Source organism: Lygodium microphyllum, chromosome 1 (genome assembly GCF_053477565.2).
Source record: "Lygodium microphyllum isolate KBCC chromosome 1, Lygodium_microphyllum_v1.1.10, whole genome shotgun sequence".
Lineage (NCBI taxonomy): Eukaryota > Viridiplantae > Streptophyta > Polypodiopsida > Schizaeales > Lygodiaceae > Lygodium > Lygodium microphyllum.
This window is the reverse complement of record NC_141135.1, coordinates 129,988,870-130,010,431: the sequence shown is the minus strand read 5'-3', so window position 1 is coordinate 130,010,431 and position 21,562 is coordinate 129,988,870. Positions and strand designations below refer to the sequence as shown.

Genomic DNA, 21,562 nt, shown 5'->3' with positions numbered 1-21,562 from the left:
TTTAGGGGTGGCCACGTAGTTGATATGCGAAACATAGGATGGGCCTACCATTGTCCATATAGTTTGACTATCGGTAACATTAACATTAACTCCAATTCACATTGTCAAGAGAGACAAAACATCAAGGCTTATGTTGATTTTTCATGAATTGAACAAAGTTGGATGGGAGAAGTTTCTCTCTCTACACACACACACATCTTTTCATTCCTTAGGGAACTTTGCAAGTTCAGTAATGGAGTTGAGGTGGCTATGAACTTGATATGGAGCATCCCATCGGCCTACAATTGTTCTTTTTTTGTTTGACTATAGTAACATTAAGAAGAAGTGATTCCAATTTGTTGTGTCAAGAAAGACAAAACATCAAAGTTTTTGTGTGCTCTCATGAGAAGGAGGTTGTGAGAAGAAGACTAAATAGAAGAGAGAGAGTGTGTGTGTGAGTGAGATCAAGGGGGGGTGGTGTTGTGTCAGGTGGTGTGTGTGAGGGCGGCTAACTACGTTTGTGGGCGGTTGGAAAAAACCAGTCCTTGGAGTTCCAAAGGCACTGCACTCTCTAGTCGCATCGCCTTTCATGTTTTCCCTTGAAAAGTTCTCACCCCCCAAATACCAACAATCAAGCCTTTTTCCAAAAGTCCACTTGTCTCGCCATAAACCATTCCATAGTGCAAAAAAAACCCAACCTTTTGCCTATTTAAAAAGCATTTGCGGACCCCAGCCTTTCCCCCCTCCCTCTCTCTCTCTCTCTCTCTCTCTCTCATCATACTCGCTGACGAGTATTATATGAGAGGGTCGTTCTCTGTCATGGAAAAAATGGCTAGATCTGTGCAATATATAAGATAGATAGCACACAATCACCTACATATAACATACGTGCCATGCTTTTGTACATCGGTCCTTTAGGCCACATGGTACCCTTCTGATTATCATGAGTTCACTGCCGCAAAGCTATCACGTGTGATTTAATTATCTCTGCTGCAGGCTCTGCTTGTCAACGACATATCCTTCCTCGACAAACCCCCAGTTCCCTGAGAGGCTGAGAGTCCCCTGGCTCTCTCTCTCTCTCTCTCTCTCTCTCTCTCTCTTTCTCTCTCTAGTTAGTTCTCTTATTCTTTTCTTCCTTTTAAACCTCTTCTTCTCGTCTCCATATCCATCTGAAGGTAAAAAACTTGTGCATGTAAATCTTTTGGCCCCTCTGTATTCTAGTATACAAGCCAGTGATCTGCCCGGTCTGAGCTTTCTGTAAAAGCCTGCAATATCGCACAAAACAATAGTTGTTCGAAGGATTTAATTGCCTCGCAGCTTACGACAAATTAGCGGAAGTAGTAATTCTTCAGTCTGTGTTTGTAAAGAATTGCCTAGTAGTTTGATAGATTTTATAGATTAAGCTCTATATGGAAGGCTGGCCAATGGCGACAACGTCATCCAATATGGCGGGTGGTGGAGGACATGTTGATCACAACATGTTGCTTAATCAAGAGCCATGGCTGCCGCCCGGGTTCAGATTTCATCCAACCGACGAGGAGCTGGTGACGTACTATCTGGCAAGGAAGATACAGGACCCGAGCTTCACAGACAGAGCTATAACGGAAGCCGATCTGAACAAGTGCGAGCCTTGGGATCTACCTGGTAAGGATGAACGAGGCCAATACAAATTGTTCATGATGGATGCAACAGGAGGTGTGATCCTTGATTCGAAGTGTTGTTAATGATGCAATATATTGGAGTGTGATCCTTGATTAGAATGTGTTCTTAATTATATTGATCGATTCTCGATTAGGTGTTCTTTATGTGATACGAGGTGCAGTTCTTAATCAGTACTTGGTGTTCTGAATGGTCGGGTGAGGGTTTTAATCGTAATCATGCGGTGTTCTTATTAGAGTCCGATATGGTCGTGTGCAGGGAAGGCGCAGATGGGGGAGAAGGAGTGGTATTTCTACAGTTTGAGAGACAGGAAGTATCCCACAGGGATGAGGACGAATAGGGCGACGGAGGCTGGGTACTGGAAGGCCACCGGTAAGGACAGAGAGGTGGTAAGCAAGGTGGGATCAGGGAGAGCGATGGTGGTGGGGATGAAGAAGACGCTGGTGTTCTACAAGGGCCGCGCCCCCAAGGGCACCAAGACCAATTGGGTGATGCACGAGTACCGGGCGGAGGCGGGCCCCGCGGCGGCGGCCGAGGCAGGGCGATTCAAGCTGATGCGGCCAGGAGCCAGGGTAAGATCCGGCCACCCCCATGTTTTCTCGTCTATATTGTTCTTTCAATGTGTGATCAATGGCAATATGATGAGCTCTAGATAAATTTCCACTGTAATTCCACATTGTCAAAGTTGACAACATCATGAGCTTCTGCAAGGGAGGGACTGAGTACCTAACCAGCTGCTCCGGTCCCTGTCCCTGGGCTGGCAACCCGCTGCGTTAACTGCACCTAGCTAGGTGTGCGATGCCTTCCGAGTACAAGCTCATCATGTTGAGTCTTACAGGGAAAAATAAGGTCAAAGAAATCATTTTCCAAGATGCAAAATTGTCAAAAACTGCTTGTGTTTTCCAGAAGTGGGAGATGAGCGTTGTAGGTGTCTGTTATTTCCATGTAGTAGTGTCGATATCACGAGCTTTTGAAAGGGTGCCACTCTATGCCTAACCTCAATATATAGTGGGGGTCGGGAATCTCAGTTGTCTATCTTATGTACATGCAGTAGTTTCAATGTCATTACTGCTATTGTATAAATTGCATGTGGTAGTTTCGACATCGCGAGATGAACTTCTGCAAGGGAGCCATGGCCCTCCTAGCCTATTGCAGTGAAGCGATGGGATCAGCGCAGATGCCTGTGATCACCATCTCCCGCTACAACCGACAAGTTGGGCGGTATCAAGCTTCCTCGCGAAAGCTATGAAGAGTTCAAGAAAATCATTGTTTCAATTGCTAAGTCTGATATGTGCAGAGGGGCGGGTTTTATAAAAGCTCTTAGCTCTGATCATATGTGCAGACTCACGATGTGTGTCGGAGCTGGAGATAACAACAGCGTTTGATTCTCATGATATGTGTCAAGAGTTCGAGATAACAACTGTGTTTGATGATCAATTCTGATATAATAACATGTGTGTGTGTGGGTTCATGCGCGCAGGACGAGTGGGTGGTGTGCCGCGTCTTCCACAAGAGCGCCGGCGGGAAGAAGATGCCACTGGCCGACCTGCGGCGGGGGGGCGGAGGCGCCGCGTGGCAGGCTCCGCAGCTACAGTATGCGCTGCCGGACCTGATCGAGCTACCGGCGTACGCCATGCAGTTCCCGAGCCCGGGGGCTGGGGCCCTGGCGGCAGGCCCGGCCTTCAAGGCGACGGTCACCAGCCCCGTCGACGGAGGAGCAGCAGCCTCAGCGGCCGCGGCCCAGCACCACTCGATGTTCATGGCGGCCCTTCTCAATTCCCTGCACGCCACGCCGACCAACAACCACTTTCTCCCGGACGCAACCCTCCACTCCGCGCCCGCCGCGTCGACATCACCCCCGCCCCAACACGCTGGCGTGTACCACACGTCTGGCGGCCACGTCAGCAGTAGCGTGGACGCTACCAATTCCTCCACCAGCACCACCTGCACCTCCTCCTCGACCTCCTCCTTGATTCCCGACCACGCCCGATTCGCCCCGAGCTTCCTTCCCTTCGACGTCGCCCCATCCCAGCCGTCCAACCCGGCCCCCCTCATCGGCGGCCAGGATCCCCTCATCAACCTCGCCACCCTGGACGCCATCGCCGCAGCTGACTCTCTCTCCGATGCGTGCACTACTGGCCAACCCTTGTACCATCATGCGTCTCCACCCAGTCATGCCCCTGCTTCAGCCAGATCGGCTGCTTACCACGTCGATCTCGAAAGCTTGTGGCCTCTTTATAGTAGCTCCCATCATCACTGAGCGTCACATTATAGTTGTCTCATTACGACCATTGCAGTATTACCGATCACCGTAGACATCCACCAACCCACCAGACCTCTATCATCTGTGAAAGTCATGATTACCGTTTTAATGCAGCTTTCGCCATTCCATCTTAGGAATGTATCACGCCACAAGAGGGGATTTGTATTGCCACGATTAATTAACATAGCTTAAAAATTAACTAACCCAAATCACATTTGCATGCATCCTTCTGCCAGTTTCTGCGCGTAGCTGCAGTTGCCATCGTTGGCTCTACCGGGTTTTTCTTCCTCGAAAGTAATTAAGTGGCTTAAAGGCTAACCTATCAATCGTTTGCATGCATCGTTCCAATTGTGCGCGTGGTTGCAGTCCTCATCATTGGTTGATCAGTTATCATTTTCTTAAGTGGACACCCAACTTACACTTTTATTACGGCCTTAATGTTTAGTTAATAATTTGCTTTCACTATTCCATTCACCAGCGACGACTTACATAGCTACACAAATAGTAAATGTCAATTGACTGTTCTTTTAGAAACCTGCTTGTTACCTTTATTATCGACAAAAAAAACGACCAACTCTTCCATAAATCCCATACACGACCTTATACGTTGGATATAATTTGACGGGTCAAACCACCAAACTAGAACATAATTTCTTGCTTCTCACCTCCTTATTAGTAGGCATGCAGCTCTCGTTACAAATACAAAAGACTCTTCCCCCCCTAAGGTGCAACTCTTGTAAGGATAGTATTGATAAGTATACATATTCTATACATAAGCATTAGATTTCGTTTTTGCGGTCCCATAATGACTCTTAAAACACCCAAAGTCAAAGGTACTCAGACTTCACATCCTCAATCCATGCTTTGCATAGTAAAATGGGTGGATGAATAAGATTGTAAAATGTTTCCTCACAATACCAATATGCTAGCACTACTACAATATCCCTAGCAAAGGGGAAAAATCTAAAATAGATGATGAAGCAACACAAGGGTATAATAAGTGCCTCTTATGTGGCACATTTTATATGATTTAATTTGGGATCCATTACCCAATGATTATTGGCATCACTACAAACCTTGCATAATTTACAATAAATAAATGCACATTGCTTATGCTATGTCTACAGTAGTGATGAAGCTTACTCATCTCTACTTGGTTTTCAAGTTACCATTTTACATGGGTATTACACTACTATTAAGGACATCTTTAGATTTTAACATGCAAAGTAATCTAGAGTATCCACTTTTAACTAAGTTTGTCATTTCTAGAAGGGAAATGAACAATGTTGTTCATGGAACCAAGAGTGTTTGATCCATAAGAAAACATTCTAAGATTCGAAAGAGGTAATATGTTGAAAATCTCCTCCTCTCTCTCTCTCTCTCTCTCTCTCTCTCTCTCTCTCTCTCTCTCTCTCTCTCTCTCTCTCTCTCTCTCTCTCTCTCTTGGAGATATCTATCACTAAAATTGGGTACGAACTTCAAAATTATACAAAAGCTTAGTAAGATTTTACCAAGAATTCAACTAGAAAAGAAACTTAATTGATGGCTTTAAAATGCAAACAATTAAAGTCCAAATCTAATAAGAAAATACAAATAAACTAAAGATAGAAAACCAAGAAAAAAAATGTTAGAGGTGTGCTTGTTCATAATGTGTTCTTGAGTAGTTAAAAGATAAGAAAATGTTATAGATTATTTAAAGCTCCATACATCGGGGTCAAACAATTCCTTTCCCTAGATGCATGCTCTATATGTGTAAATTCGACTATCTAGTATAATGAATATTGTAAAAGGAAATACATATAATCTCCATAACTGCTACAAAGAGAAAGTCCACTAAAGTGATGGTACTTTTAGAGAAGTACTTTCCAACCTCGATGCTCACCATCCAAGTACATCTACCAATACATCTCATGGATAACGTAGCAATAGCTAGCATGGTACATAATATATGTACATTTTATGAAGATATTGAATGGTTTTGTAGGACAAAAGGTAAGACTTGAGAGTTTCATGGCAGAAGGATGGTCGATCCAAGAATCGTTAGTCTATATTATAGAATATATAGAAAATCAACATTGTGATATACAATCCCTATGGCATCTACACAATAACTCTCTAATAGCCAAAAAGATCACACAAGGTCAAGGGAAGTAAAAGAGAATGGATGATTCTCTTATAGATAAAATAAATAGATTTTGTATGGTACATTATCAAATGATAAAGAGCTGCTCATTCGATATAAGATTGCAAAGGAGTAAAAAGAGCTAGAAAGACTAGCTTTCAAGGCATCTCACAAATAATGACTTGTGTAGTACCTAGAGGTTGTGGAGACATTAATGCTCAATGTTGCTAGCCTTCATCATACAATAAGGAAAATTTGAAGAAAATTGAGCTTGAACAAACTGCAAGAGATAAGAGAATTGAAATAAATATGCATGACATAAGATTCAGTACAATCTTTCCCTTTGCATGGGTGAATACCTTCCCCATACATGTATTTATAAAATTGAATTAATCTTTTGTGCTTAGAACACATTAAAGGCATCGTTTTGTATTCTTGATTTTGCTTTTCTTGCATTACTTACTTTTCAGCAAATAAATCTAACACACTTTATTCTAAATAGCTTTATATCCAAAAATAATATTTTCACTCTTCTAATAAGCACATCCAGAATATATATATTGTGCATGTTTGCATGTAAAGTCCTTGCTTATGAACATCTACAAAAATATAATATTTTCATGTTGTGTAGTATATAATTTCCAATAATATTTCCATGCTATGAAATGTGTTATAATATCTTCATGCTTCCATAGGTTGTATGAAGAGCATAACCTACTTGAAACCAAAAGCAAATATATTCACATGAATGGAGTAGACTCTGATATGGACAAAGGAGTGGATGCTCCAAATGAGCCTGCACAAGAGTCTACTAAGTTAAGTACTCATGGAGACGAAAATGAGCAAGTGCTTTCTTACATGGATGAGAAAGAGGATCTTGATGCAAAGGAATTGGAGCTTTCTCTTGGAAGAAAGTTATATATATATTAAAACATTTTTAGTGATTTATGCCAAGATGAAATTGCAGAATAATCTATGGAGCCCCAAAGCCTTGTACCAAAAAGAAGCCCAAGAAAGATATGCATTTAATTTACTTTGTGGATTTTTGAGAGCATATAATGATTTGACCTTTATACTTATTTGAATCTATCAAGTCACATGTGAGTCAATTCTACAATCATCCATTGCAATGAAATGTCTCAATGGATGAGTAAGAGTGAGAAATGGTATTAGAAAAGAGACATAAAAAGAAGATGAGAGAGGGAGAAGGAGAGAGAAAGAACATACCATATAGATTTGTTTCATTTTATAGGTTGCTACTACACTTGTTAGCATGAATTGATGCTATGATGTTTCATAGTATAGACCTCACATTGCAATAACAATTCACAATTGTCTCATAGCATACAAATATGATGTATTTAGGGTTGTTGCTCCTATTATTCTTGTAGCTATGGTGGGTTTTCTCTCATGGAGGAAAATATACTATCTTGCCATGTTGGTGGCACTCAGCTCACTACACCCCCTTGCATGGCTACATCAATGCCACCTTGTATCATGACCCCTCATCCATATTTGCCTATTTTTATAATAGGGGTGCCAACATTGACTTGTGGGAGCATGACTACATGGATTTTAGTACTAGAAAGCTAACTTTAAGATTTAATACCTACTACAATCGATCAATCTCTTTCCCCCCCATCCTCAACTAGTCATTTGGCTAAACTTCATCTCACATCTTGGTCTTCACCATGCCTTGCAAATTTTTTTCCCAATACAGAGTTGTGCATAACAACACACATAACCTAGTCGACAAAGATTGTGCCTCTTAGTTGAAGAATACTATACACCATAAGGTCAAGGTTTCCATGAACCACATATTCAAGAATTTGAAAATTTTCATAACGTTTGGGAATTCCTAATGTGATTGATATTCAGACACATGGTCAAATCTTATCTCCTTACTTGAAGGTGAAAATTTCCCTAGATACTATATAAGCAATCCCCCCAAGTCCCACTCTCAAATATGTGGTTGAGATTTAGTCACTTGGTAAAATCTTTACTCCTTATTTGAAAGTGGAACTTGGGAGATTCCCAAATTCTCTAATATGGTATTCATGATATCTTTGACATGTTATCCTTGATCATCAATTGAATAGGTTAGTTGGTAAAAAAAGGGAAGAAAACCATCACCAAGTTTCATGAGCTTGTTGTGCAAGTGTACACGTATAGTATTGTAGAGAATAGAGAAATAATGAGCCAACCTTGAGATATTAGATTATCCACACTCTCCATGATGAATTTCCAAAATTGTTGTGTGGTAATAGGTTTTCTAATGATTATATGAAGATGTATATGTTGAAATACATAGCCCATCTCCATTTGGATGCATGTGATGTCTACAAGTAGAAGGATGTGGCACATGCATGAGTTACAATAGTCTCATCATGGCAGCTTGGGAGTAGTGGTTGAGAATCTTTTGGGATAGGATCTATAAGTATTAAGATTTAGATTTTTTAACATTCTAGATATGGATTTTATATTATACTTTAATAATTTATTCATATATGCTAATAGTAATTTCTTTTTTAATATGGATACACTGGTCTTCCAAACAACCATGTTAGGTTGGGGAAGGTGAATGCAACATGGCATGGGACTAGGTAGTCTGTGGAGAGGCTATGGGTATGAGGAGGACAATGAGTGGATCCATGACATGCACCTTACTAAGAAAGGGTTATGAGATCTTTGAGGTGTTCTCAAATGTCTTCAACTTGGAATATGTGTTCTCAGTGGTCTTGGATCCCCACCTCTAGGTCATGGAGGACTTTGTGAGCCCAACCTTGGTTCCTTAACACCTATTGAGATAGATAGTGTACAATACATGCTTCTATCCAATGTGCTCAAGTACTTGGAGATGAAGAGAAAAGTTTTGTTTTTGATTCTCATTAGGGATTTGATGGTTGATCTTATTGACTATGATTGTGTAGATGTGTATCCAACATGAAAACATAAAATATGGAAGAGAGGTGAAGCAACTACCAAGTTCACACACACATACACAAGCAATGGAGAATTGAACACACAAAGAGATAGGTATGAAACCTTATTCTTCATCTTTCACACAAAAGAACTAAATCTACAATATGATAAAAGACTAATATGAAAGTACCACACATATATTCACGTGATCACTAAGTGTGAATTTGCTAGGAAAGAAATAGTTTTTCATGCAGACTTCTACGATATAGGTTTCGTCACAATTACTCACTCTTGTGTTTCTATCAAAATTAGTGAGATTATCATCTATTCTTGGCCAAAAAGTAAAACAATAATATTTTGAGTGTTCATATTTTTTAATCTATGTTGGACCCGATTTCTTCTCTCACATGTTTTGTCTATTTTGGGTCACTTTATTCTTGCCCACCTTTCGTCTGTCTTGGGTCTCTTTCTTTTGGAGTATGCATTTTGAACTAAACATCTTTCCTTGTAGCATAGCTTCTGCATACGATTTGTTGTGCTACACTTTCATATCGTCATTTCGTATATGGTGCGTAGATTCCATGATCTCATGCTGTACGTATTCTCTTAGCCAGCTATGTTGAATTCTATAATCATCAACGGATTTCCTTCTGGACAACATTCCATTCCTCACTTTCAAGGACAAGGATTCCTTGGGTGGAAAGTAAAGATGTTGCTAATTCTTGAAGGCGATGACTTGCATGATATTGTTCTTAGTAATTATGAATGTTTGCCTCAACCAATTGATCAAGCTCATGATACTACCCTTGTAATTGAAGGATCTGTCTTTGAAGAATGGCAAACTATTTATAATGAGTGGGTCAGATATGACAAAGTAGCTCATTGGTATATTCTTTCTACTCTTCAAGAATCTTTTATACTTGATGTATGCAATCTTTCAACTACACAAGCTATATGGGAGTATTTGATACCAAATTTTGAGAAGAAATCTTTTACACAAATACTTTATCTTCGTAGTTAGCTCATTGAGTCACACAATGCAATATTGAAACTTCTATGACAACACATATTGAATCATTCAAGAATATTATCAATTAGCTTGCTGCTATCGGTGATGCTATTCCTCCATGAAAGCAATTGGTAACACACTTTCTTGACACTGTAAAGGATCTTGCTTATGATAATGTTGTTACCATATTATCTAACAAAGATGGGATCAATTTTGATCAAGCTTGTATATCGTTGATTGAATATTCACAATGACATGAATGACAACACATAAACCAAGAACCAGTTATGATCTCACAAGAGGATACATAGTTAGAACAAATCAACCAAGCTTTACTTGCCCGAAGGCATCCCTTTCCATGATCTACATGTATGAGTCGTGGTGGTGGTAACTTCTCTCATCTCAAGTTTCATAACAGACATTGTTCTTATTGTAATTGAAATGGTCACACTACAAACGATTACTAGGCAAAACAATATGATGAAGAACATGGTATTACAAATAAATGACAACGTTTATCCAGAGATTATTATCCTTGTGACTACTACAAAAAGAGTGATCATCCAATCCATCTATGTTTCAAGAGGTGTTTTGATTCAGATTGTAACAGAGTATATGCTGCTACACATAACAACACTATTAAAGAAGTAAATTGTGTGAGTTATTCTATCTCTCTCTGGAGAGGATACTTCATGTTCGTGATGGATGTCTTTTTATTATCGATTCTGGTGTTACGGGAAACATGACATATCAATCGTAATGGCTACATAATTATCATTCTATTCCTATCAAGAAATTGGTTTATCTTACTGAGATGACACAACATGTCAAGTCAAAGGTATAGGTGATTTATATCCTAGTACTCTTTCTTCAACAAGAATTCCACGTGGAGTTTTACATGTCCCAGATCTACAAAGGAATATTCTTTCAGTTGCAAGACTTGTGGATCTTCATCTCTTTGTCTATTTTGACCATAGCAAGTGTCGCATTGAGAAAGATAGCCAAACCATAGCTCTTGCTCCTTGAAATGGAAATATTTTTGAGTTATATTTAAATGAAGATGTTGCAAATGTTGTTACAAATCCTGGTGATCTTAACAACAAAATATGCCATCATCACTTTCTTCACTCTTATTTTTCTAAGCTTGTCGATCTTTATCTACGTGACCTTGTTCAAGGTATAGAATTCAAAGCTCATTCTCATATGGGTATTTGTGGATATTGTGCACTTGAAAAGCATTTTTGCAAACCCTTTTTCATTTTCACCACAACTCATTCTAGAGATTTTCTTGATCTTATTCACATTGATATTTGTGGACTTTTTCCTCCATCAAAATCTCAATATCGGTATTTTATGACTTTTATTGATGACTTCTCAAGATACACTACTATTTTTCTCTTATGACACAAATCAGAGCTTTATTATCTTTTAAGAAATATCAAAAATTTGTAGAACTTCATATTGGTCATCACATCAAGAAACTTCACAGTGATAATGGTGGAGAATACATTTTAAATGATTTTTATGATTATTGTAATAATCAGGGTATTCATCATGAATATACAGTTCCCTACTCTCCTCAATAGAATGGTATTTCTAAATGTAAAAATAGGACTATTCTCAATGCTATGCAATGTATGCTCATTCATTCTGGCTTATCTTGATGTTTCTTGGCTAAATCAATATTAATATCAATATTTGTGCAAAATAATCTTCTTAAAACTACTCCTTCTAGTAATATACTGATTACTACTTGGATAGGTGAAACTCCTTCTGTTTCATATTTTCAAACATTTGGATTATTGCTGATATTCATGTACCCGAAGAGACCCGCAGAAAACTTGATCCTGCCAATTTGAAAGTTATTTTAATTGGATACAAGTTTTATGATCCATCATCCAAGAAGGTAATCATAAGTCATGATGCTATTTTCAATGAGCAACTTATGGGTAGCACATGGTCTCAAGAGAATGTTGGGTGGACATGGTCATTAGAGAACATTGATGATACAAAATCATCACTCAATTCTTTTCCTTTTCTATATGATGATAAACCTCCTTCATGGGATAATATTGACTCTTCAAATCAAGGTTCACAACTTGCACCTATTATTGCTGATGAAGATGACCTTGGTGTTGATCTTTAAGTTGATCTTCCTATTGATAATAAGCATGGTGATTGTCATGTTGGCAGGAGGCCATGGAAGTTATGAATCTCTTCTCTCTAAAGGTATATGGGTTCTAACAAAGTTACCACTTGAATGTATTGCTATTAAATTCAAGTGGGTTTATAAGACTAAAACAAAAGCAAATGGAACATTTGACAAATTCCTAATAAGTATTAACTTATCATTAGGAAAAAAATGAACTTAAAATGGGCCTTTTGGCCCCCCCCTCTCTCCTCGTTAAAACAAGGAAAAGAGGAGAGAAGAATAGTAAAATAATCCTCCTCTCTCTCCACTTTTGCAATCTCATTTTGCCTTTTTTATATTATCTACAAAGATATACTCAGATTCCTTGTCTCTCATCATTCAAGAAGTATTTTTCAACCAAATTTTATATTAAAAAAAGAGTTATTTACGAGAGTGTGGTGCTTTGTTTTCAATGCAAAATGATTAGTAGATACGAGGTAATTGATTTTTTAATCGAGAACAAGGAAAATGAAATTTTGGAAGTTCCTTTTAAGATATTTTGGGGATTTTTTATATCCTAACTTTTGGTCAAAAAACAAACCAATTGGTCAAATTTCGTGTTTTTTGGAGATGTTTTTGGAGGAAAAATAAAAATATCTAAAATACAAAAAGTCTTGGATATCCCTACCATCTAAGCTATTTCCCCCCATATCTATACTCTCTCATGGCTCTATTGTGACCTCTTCTCTGTGTTTATGCAACCTTCATTAACAGAGTGAATTACTTACACCCTCCTTTCTCTTGGCACCTTTGTGTGCCTCTCTGTGCATCTCCACTCTACCTCTTGTGACAACCAAGTAGGCTCCCCGTTTCTATTAATAGTAAAATGAATACAGGAAAGAAGCTGCATATTGAGGTAGAGATTGAATATGCCCCATTATTCAAAAGAACCCAGTGTACCAGTGTCAATCCTCAGGTTTTGCAGAGTTACAGGCAAATGGGATTGAAACATGTGGATTTGTGGATTGATGGGGGAATCTACCCAATTGACCCCTTAAACAATAAACCTCCAACTTTCTTAAGAATCACAAATTTGCTGAAGTATGTATGCAAGGGTGAAAATGGGTTACTTAGTTATACTAGGCAGCTCAATGATCAGGTGTTCAAAGTATTTACAACTTACCAAGAAACCATAAACAATTGCCATGATGTAATCGTTGCACATCAACTTCATATACAATAGCTCATAGGACAAGTGGTACAACTGAATGACACTATATATCAACAAAACAATCAAATTATTGCAATGCAAGACACTATCCATGACATTGGTATCTCATATGAGGTGGCAAAGGCACAATTGGACGACTTGAGAAAGATCAACAACAACAAGCTAATACAGGAGTGAAAATGAAAGAAGAAGCCAATCAATGAGTTAATTGTAAATAGTGGCCAATGGAAGCGACGTATCAAAGCATGTAAGGTAGCTCAGAAAGAGAACCTAGGTGAGGGTGAGGTTGGATCGTGTATTAGGAGATTGCTGAAAAAAAGTACATTAGAAAACGCTTTGAGCAATCCTAAGTTTAAGGCTGTGAAGGAAAAGGTGATTGAGTGCACATTAAAAGGTGTGTTAAATGATTTCTCAGCTATGGATGCACAATCTATTTGTGATAGGGCCGGCATTAGCACACCGACTTACTCAAAGATATTCAAAGGTGTGAAGGTTGGGTTTGGTTGCGTGCTGAAGAAAAATAGAATCATGCCTCTTCCTCAACCTTCAAAGTTAATAGAGACCCAACGAAAACTTAATACAAAGGTTTTGGAGTTGATAGGAGATCCCATGCATGTTCAATGTGTGGAAACACTAAAGGTTGGGAAAAAAAATGCATATGAGGTGAAGTTCACCAAATTCAACAATTACTATTTAGATTTGAACAAGGTACAGTTAGCAATGGTAATGTACTACAATATGTCTATTGAGGAATGTAATGGTAAATTGCAGTTTGTTATGAAATTAGATGAAAGTGAGGTTGTCAAAGGAGTAAAGCTTGAAAGAGTTAGTATAACTCTAATGAAAAGAGCTTTACAATTCGACAAGAACAACCCAGGGAACTTTAGTGTTCAATCTGAGCACCATGTGTGGTGGCCCGCTGCATTTGAAGTTCCTAAGGAAACATTTGAGGTGTTGCAACTATTCTTTATGCACACAAGCATTCCAAGCATCATCGATCGTTAGGAACATGGTGAGATGCTCTTGGTTGAAGGGTATGGTCAATACTTGGTTGAATGGCATCTTGCAGGAGACTTAAAAACTTTAAAATGCACATGTGGAATCTCCAATGGTGCAAATACAAAGTATCCATACCTATATTGCTTGACAAAGACGGTGAAAGGAAATGACAAAAAGAAGAACTCGTGAAAGGTAACAAGTGTTGCACCGACACACAATAGAGAAGATCCTAGTTGGAAGCCCATCTTCAACATTTCCTTGGATCATATTCACATTTGTTCATTGCATGCTTTTGTCAGAATCATGGAGAAATTTGTATATGAATAAATTTTCTTTGCTTATAGGATGCAACCAGAAAAGAAGCCATTGCAACGTGTAGGAATGTGGACCGAGTGCTATCAGAAATTGGGCTACACAAGCATCAAGTGACGATTGAAAAAGATGGAAAGAGATCAGGAAAATCTGGTAACTTGCCAAAAAATCCTTGCTTTGGAGGAGCAAAGGCTAGGAAGTTTCTCTCAGTACCCACCATCAGTGAGGAAGGGAATGTCATGGTTTGTAGGCCGCAGGACTACGATGGGTGGAAAAAGTTACATTTTGCAGTTCCTAATCGAAGTAATGGAGGAAAAATAAGATTGACCAAAGCTAAGCTTTGGATAAGTCTTAAAAAATGGGCTCCCTTACTTCGCAAGATGGCGTTTAACAATGAAGATAAGCAAGAATTTATTAATACATGCAAAGCGCATCACTATACTCCCAAGGACTTACAACTTGTAAGAAATCTTCAAGCAGTGAAGGATACATTGGTTCCAAAGGAATGAACATAGTTTGCAATGTTAATTTTTTTGGCATAGTGTTATCCTTGTGCATTGGACATATGACTATGTCCTAGTGCAAAACTATTGTATGCGCCCTTAAAATATGAATTAAAATTTTACACTTGTTCTTTTCTCTCAACTTTGACTGTGTATCTTATCTATATTTTCAATTCTTACTTATAGTTTTTGTTAGTATTGTCAATTTCAATAGGAATAACATGCAAAAATTTGCCATTTCTTGTTGGTAGGAAAGTGGCTCCAGATGCTAGACTTCGGACCAGGGGTCTGCAAGCACATTTTTTCAAAAAAAAAAAAGGGACAGGAAAGTGGCTCCAAATGCCAAACTTCGGACCAGGGGTCTACATGCACACTTTTTTCAAAAAAACAAAAGGGCTCTTGGCCACCTAACGAGTGCGTATGTGAAATTTCGTTGCATTCCGATAAAAGGTTATGGATTTACATTCACACGATGGATAGTGTGCATGAAAATGTATTAACCTGATTTTGGGGTTTAAATGGGTTGAAAGTTCATTCTTCTTCTCATTTTCACAACTTGATTTCTTTGCTTCCTCCATTTTCACATCCCTGACCTTTGTCTCTGCTCCACCTTGCCCTCCTTGAGCTTGCATGGTACGCACCAAGCAAGCATGTCACCGTTTTGGCCCCGGGAAGACATCACGCTGAGGCCTGCCACTTGGAGCACAAGGTGGAGCCTCCTCTAGTGCAGCAACAAGTGCTCCCCGTAGAGAACAAGGACCACCATAGAAGAAGAGGAGATGGAAACCGGGCATTGTCGCTCTTCGAGAGATAAGGAGAATCCAACGCAGATACGAGCTTCTCATCCTGAAAAGTTCTTTTCATAAGGTTGTTCAAGAAGTCATGCAAGACTTGGAGCTAAAAGGGATGGGAAGATTTTGGGCACGAGTGCGGGATGGCCCACCAGCAGGAAGGTGGACTGCTGCAGCAGCTATGGAGGCTCTACAAACAGTTGCAAAGGGGTTTCTCATCGACTTGTTTGATGATACATAGCTTGCCGCCATCCATGCAAAGCATGTCACAATCACAGATAAAGATATGAACTTTATCATTCGGCTTCGACACCGTAAGGGGACTCCGCCATAGTTTACTAGATTAATGATGCAAGGTTTGTAATGAGTGTTACAGCACCATAACATCTTGGAAGGCCAAAAAATTTTGTATACTCTACCACATTGGAATATTTATTTATATATACATAATATCTCATGCGATGTGTACTAAATTCAAATAATTGAGTAAAGTCGTTTTGTTTTGTTTCTTGAAACGTATGACTCTTAACTTTTGTTTAACATACAAATGCATCAAAAGTAGTAATACCTATGGATACAAGTTATGTTATTGCTTATGCACAATCTCAAGTGCAGTACTATGCGTTGAATTATGTTAATATATGCGAATGCGTCATTCACGTACCACACATTATCGTCACACTTATACAATCACAAGTGTAGTACTACGCATTGAATTATGTTAACGTATGCGAATACATCATTCACGTACTACACATTATCATCACACTTATATGAACCACATATTTATTTAATAAATATTTATTTATAGGGACAAAGTAAGGTATCTTATATTCATCAAGAAAAATACATGTGATGGCTGTTAGTGATGGTAGATACAAAAAGTCGATAGCCAACAAGAACTCTCAATTGTTCCTTGGCTTTTTCATTGGTGGAGAGGAGAGGCCAACTTCTGACGAAAATATAAGTTCCTTCTTTGCTTCAAAAATTATGTGCTCCCCCTTCAGCTCTTTCTTCAGGAGAAGCGGATATGACACTTTAGCGAGGTCGCCTAATGTAGCAAGCACACACGTTGCTCCACCATGCATTTGATCAAACAAGTAAAGAAGCTTTGACCACTTGATTAGCACTACCTTCTCCAAGCTAGATATCATAGGTATCCCTCAAAAAGGTCCAAACTTGGTCAAAGCTTAAGTTTTCATGATTATTTTTTGCCCTCTTGGTGAGCACTTCTTATGGAAGACTAACAAATCTGCAACAAGGTTACCAATATACTCCTTCAGAGCTGAATCCTTGCGTCGATCCGCATGTCGAGCTCCTCCTTGCCTTGATGCAAACTCATCTATATACAATATGTCCTGAATGACAAAGTCAAATCAAACAATATATTTAGCGACTAACCTAGAGTTATCAGAAAGTGATGAAACTTGATGGTAGGATGCATTGGGTCCCCGGAGTCCTCCGATGAAATCTTGGCAAAAAATGATACCTACAACTACCCTGTCCGAAGTCTAGCGTTTGGGGCCACTTTTTATAGTGAAATCTTAGCCAAAAATGACGCATGCAGCTGCCCCTGTTTGAAGTCTGGCGTCTGGGGCCACTTTTTGGAGCAAAAAATGATGCCTGTAGGTAGCTGCCCTATTCGAAGTCTGGCATTTGACTTTTTGGCCCCAGAAAGTAGCCCCAGACGCCAGACTTTGGACAGGGTAGCTCTACAAGCATCATTTTTTGCCAAGATTTCACCCCTGGACTCTCGGGGACCCAACGCACCCTATTGTCAAGTTTCATTACATAAAAATATATGATAGTTAGAAATCTCACCTTCTCCAGATCATCTTGTATCTTCATTTCCTCGTGTGTGAAGGAGGCACCTCTTTGGGTAGAGGGATCTACAAAATCCTTTGTAGGAAGCTGGGGCCTTGGTCCGAACAAATCATGCTGTAGTGCTTCAAATTTAGCATCTCACACAAGGTAATCTTCTTCAAGCGAGGTAATATGTTCATGTGTTGCTATGATCGCACTCACAGTATCTAAGCTTGTGCCATCGTATCTTCCAATCTCTGCCATTGTTGGATGCACATCTATGTAATCATAATTGATCAGGTCTTCCATTGAATCCCTGACTAGGATAGAAAATAAATCTTCTTCCTTCATTTCCAAGTATTGCAATACATCTAATAGAAGCAAGTATTGTACATGATCTACTTCAATGGGTGTCAAGGAGGCAAGGTTGGGTTTGTCGACTTGTTGGCTGTTCTGAAGAAGATGGCACCATGAGAGCCAATCCTTGCTCTGGCACCACTCAATGTTCCTCTTCAACATTTATGAGCTCTTCAATTGGTTATTCTCCTGTGTATGTGATAGAAACAACCTTTAGAGTTGTATCTTCATCGCTCTCCTCCTCTAGGGGTGTATCCAATGCAAGGAGGTAAATTGCCAATGCACAATCACACTCCACAAGATCCAAAGGTGATGTACTTGGTGCACTTCCCATGGGAATAGTGCATACTCTATGCGAAGGATCAACATGGACCAGATATCTATTCACCACTTTTTGGCGATTCTTCCCTTCCTAAAATACCATGAGCTATTCTAGAGGCACCCAAGTCATGTCGGATCCCTCAATGGACTATGTACATGTAGCAATGGTGCTCACAAAGTCTTCCAAAACATGAAGGGGGGAATCCAGCGATGAGAGCACACTTTCAAGGTTGAAGTTCTTAGAGAAAACTTGGAATATCTCGTCACCCTGGTTGGCAAAGATAGTCTCGTGGATCCACTCATCAAAGTGTGCACGAGCATCCATGGTAGTAGGAAGGAGGGATGTGGTGGATATAAAGAGACGAAGAGAGAAAGTGTGAAATGAAACAATGAAACAAGAACTAAACTAGTTCTACCTTAAAAACCTTAAGTTTTAAACCATTAAGCGTACGATATTTAGTTATGACTTTACTTAACATCTTTGTAAAGTTTACATGCATATGTAAATGTGTTGATGTGAAAAGTGTATAATAAGTGTATGATTTTGCATAAATACCATAATTTTTAAATATTACAAGTTTGTAAGCGATAATATTCTATTGGCCAAAAAAATCCAAAAATTTATAGGTGTTGGATATTACAACATGTGGTGTTGGGATTTTTAGGGAGACTCTACAATTTCTAAAATATGTGGAGCCACATACTTTCCACTGGTAACAGTATCCTCAGCTCGGCTTCAAATTTTCCTACCATCTAGTTTAAAATAGAAGCTAACAGGTGGATTCTACATTAACATTGTAATTTCCTAGCGCATTATAATCAAGGGCCAATCATCCTCCATTTGCAACACTTGGGGCTCACGGCCCTCACAAATGACAGTAACATCCACAACTGCACTTTCACGCATGTCTTGATCAAGGCACAACCATTTACCCTTGAGCATCCTCCATCTACGATACTTGAACACTAGGCATAAAGTTTGTCGTGCGACAAAGTGCTTGTAATTGGAAACGAAAGTTAGCCAATTTATCCCAAAGTAAGATAATAGTCAATTAAGAGAGAAAATTTTTACCTGAAAGCCATGTCCCTTGTTGTGACTCAACACTCCACTATGTCAGGACTGTGAGTTATTTTTTATGTTCAAGTTTTGCCTAGAATCCTTGTTACATAATCCTCTAATGTATTTTTTATGACGTATGTGCTTTTGGTATGTCTCAAATCCTTACATTCCTTGAACGTGTATGCAAAAATTGCAATAGTATGAACCAGCTTAGATGTACATTCTTTGAGCCGGTGCTTGGCTTCATAGAATTCAATATGTCTACTGAAATTTTTGTGCTACACATGTGCAAAATGTCGCTACTACACAATGGCTATTCTATGCTATTGAGATTCGATATGTGCATATACTCAAGGGTTCCGTATTCTCGACTCCCCTTGGCAATATATACTTGGATTCATAGAAAAAAACAAGGTCCTCTGTGAGTTGCTTAGTTGTACGCCCCTTAAAGATCAATCTACCAATTTTGAGGTGGTAACACTTAAAAGAACCAGTGAAACTTTCAACATTTTGCCACTCACAACAATCCGAAGGGTATAATTTTGTAAATACAAGACAAGTTGTTACATAGGTATCATGAATTTCTCATTCTCAATGAGTTGTAAATACTTACTGTTTGCAATGTTTCGTTGAAAGGGTACAGTGGGCACAATATGTATTTGTTTTTTCATGAATACATGTTGTACAAACTCCTCTGTTACAAGGTGAGAATCAAAATTCCCTTGTCTGAGTGCTAAAATTTTGCCCTTCCAGTGCTTTGATACATCTGCAATTGCAGATGCTTTCACCCTTGAAAGCTCCCTTCATACTTGGATGCATATGTACCCAAGGCAAGCAATGATACGTATCAGTGATCCAATTCCCTTCTTCATCTTTTTTGTTACATACTTCTATCGAGAGAATGTTTTTTCTTCTCTCAGGCATTATAACCTATGCATTAGATGTAAAGAAGTATGTATTAACCCCTAAATAATAAGCATTTTAAGTCTATCCAGTAATCACCAATATGCCATACAAATCAACATGGCATTAAGAGATGTTTACACTTTTGTAAACATACATAAACATCAATATCAAAACACATGTGGATATATACATCAACACAAAGTATAGATTTAATTTCAAGGCATCACTTTAATCATACCATTTACATGAAATATAATGAAAATAATAGCACAAGAATACTCAGAGAATTTCACAAAAATAAATTTTATTAAAATGAAGAGGAGTTTGATTTGACTCAATACATTGTATGAAATGTTGGTATTATAGAGTAGTTATTACAAGCATAGCAGCCGCATGGCATGCAAATCTTAATAAGCACATTGGATTGACACCTGAGATATTCTAAGACTCAACACATTGTGTGTTATATGGATGATATGATACAAGAGTTTCATGGATCATTGCCAATTGGCATGGAGATCCAAATGGACACATAGGACCAATAAAGCAAAGGATTTTTGAACCATCGACTTCTAGCAGATCCATATCATCCAATACAAAGGAATCACTCACCATATCAAAATAGTTGATCAAGATTTATATGCTTCACCTAAACTTTGTACAATACCTACATGTAAAAAAAACACCTCCATGAATCCCTTTTAACAAAAATACTTGAATGAATCTCTTTTAGCAAAAAATATCTAGATAACTGCATGAATAGAAGCAATATAAAACAATGCCAATTTACCTATAAGTTAATCTGCTGAAGATAAGATTGAATCATTGCTAATCAAAACCCATTGCAAATGATGGACATAAGAAAACATCAATCACATCAAACATAAAAGTCACTAATTAAATGAATAAATTTTGGCACCACTAAATATGATAGATTTACTTGTAAATTGAGCTACAGAATCTCTGCGCTCTACCTTGTGTTAAGTACTGCAACAACAATTGATTCTTAAGTTAGAACTAACATTACACCCTATTGTAAAGATAGTAGAAAAGGGATAATATAGAGAGGAAGAAAGAGAGTGTGTGTAAGTACGCGAGAGAGAGAAAGAAATGAACACCTATCCAATCTTGCCAAAATTGATCTCTGCAAAAGACAATTTTGCAAGAGTTAGTATTTACAACAAGGTGTACTGA

General features: G+C 38.6%; 1 protein-coding gene across 2 annotated transcripts; it reads left to right on the top strand.

Moving 5' to 3' along the window:
- Positions 1-835: 835 nt before the first annotated feature.
- LOC148041681 (uncharacterized) lies at positions 836-4,102 on the top strand. 2 transcript variants are annotated; one of them, XM_087681211.1, is made up of 3 exons: positions 836-1,674; positions 1,897-2,210; positions 3,119-4,102. In XM_087681211.1, the coding sequence occupies exons 1-3, from the start codon at positions 1,389-1,391 to the stop codon at positions 3,896-3,898; spliced, it is 1,380 nt and encodes a 459-aa protein (XP_087537337.1). In that variant the 5' UTR covers positions 836-1,388; the 3' UTR covers positions 3,899-4,102. The 2 variants fall into 2 exon arrangements, with proteins under 2 accessions (XP_087537337.1, XP_087537346.1); XM_087681220.1 differs by having other exon boundaries at positions 838-1,623.
- The last annotated feature ends 17,460 nt before the right edge of the window (positions 4,103-21,562 follow it).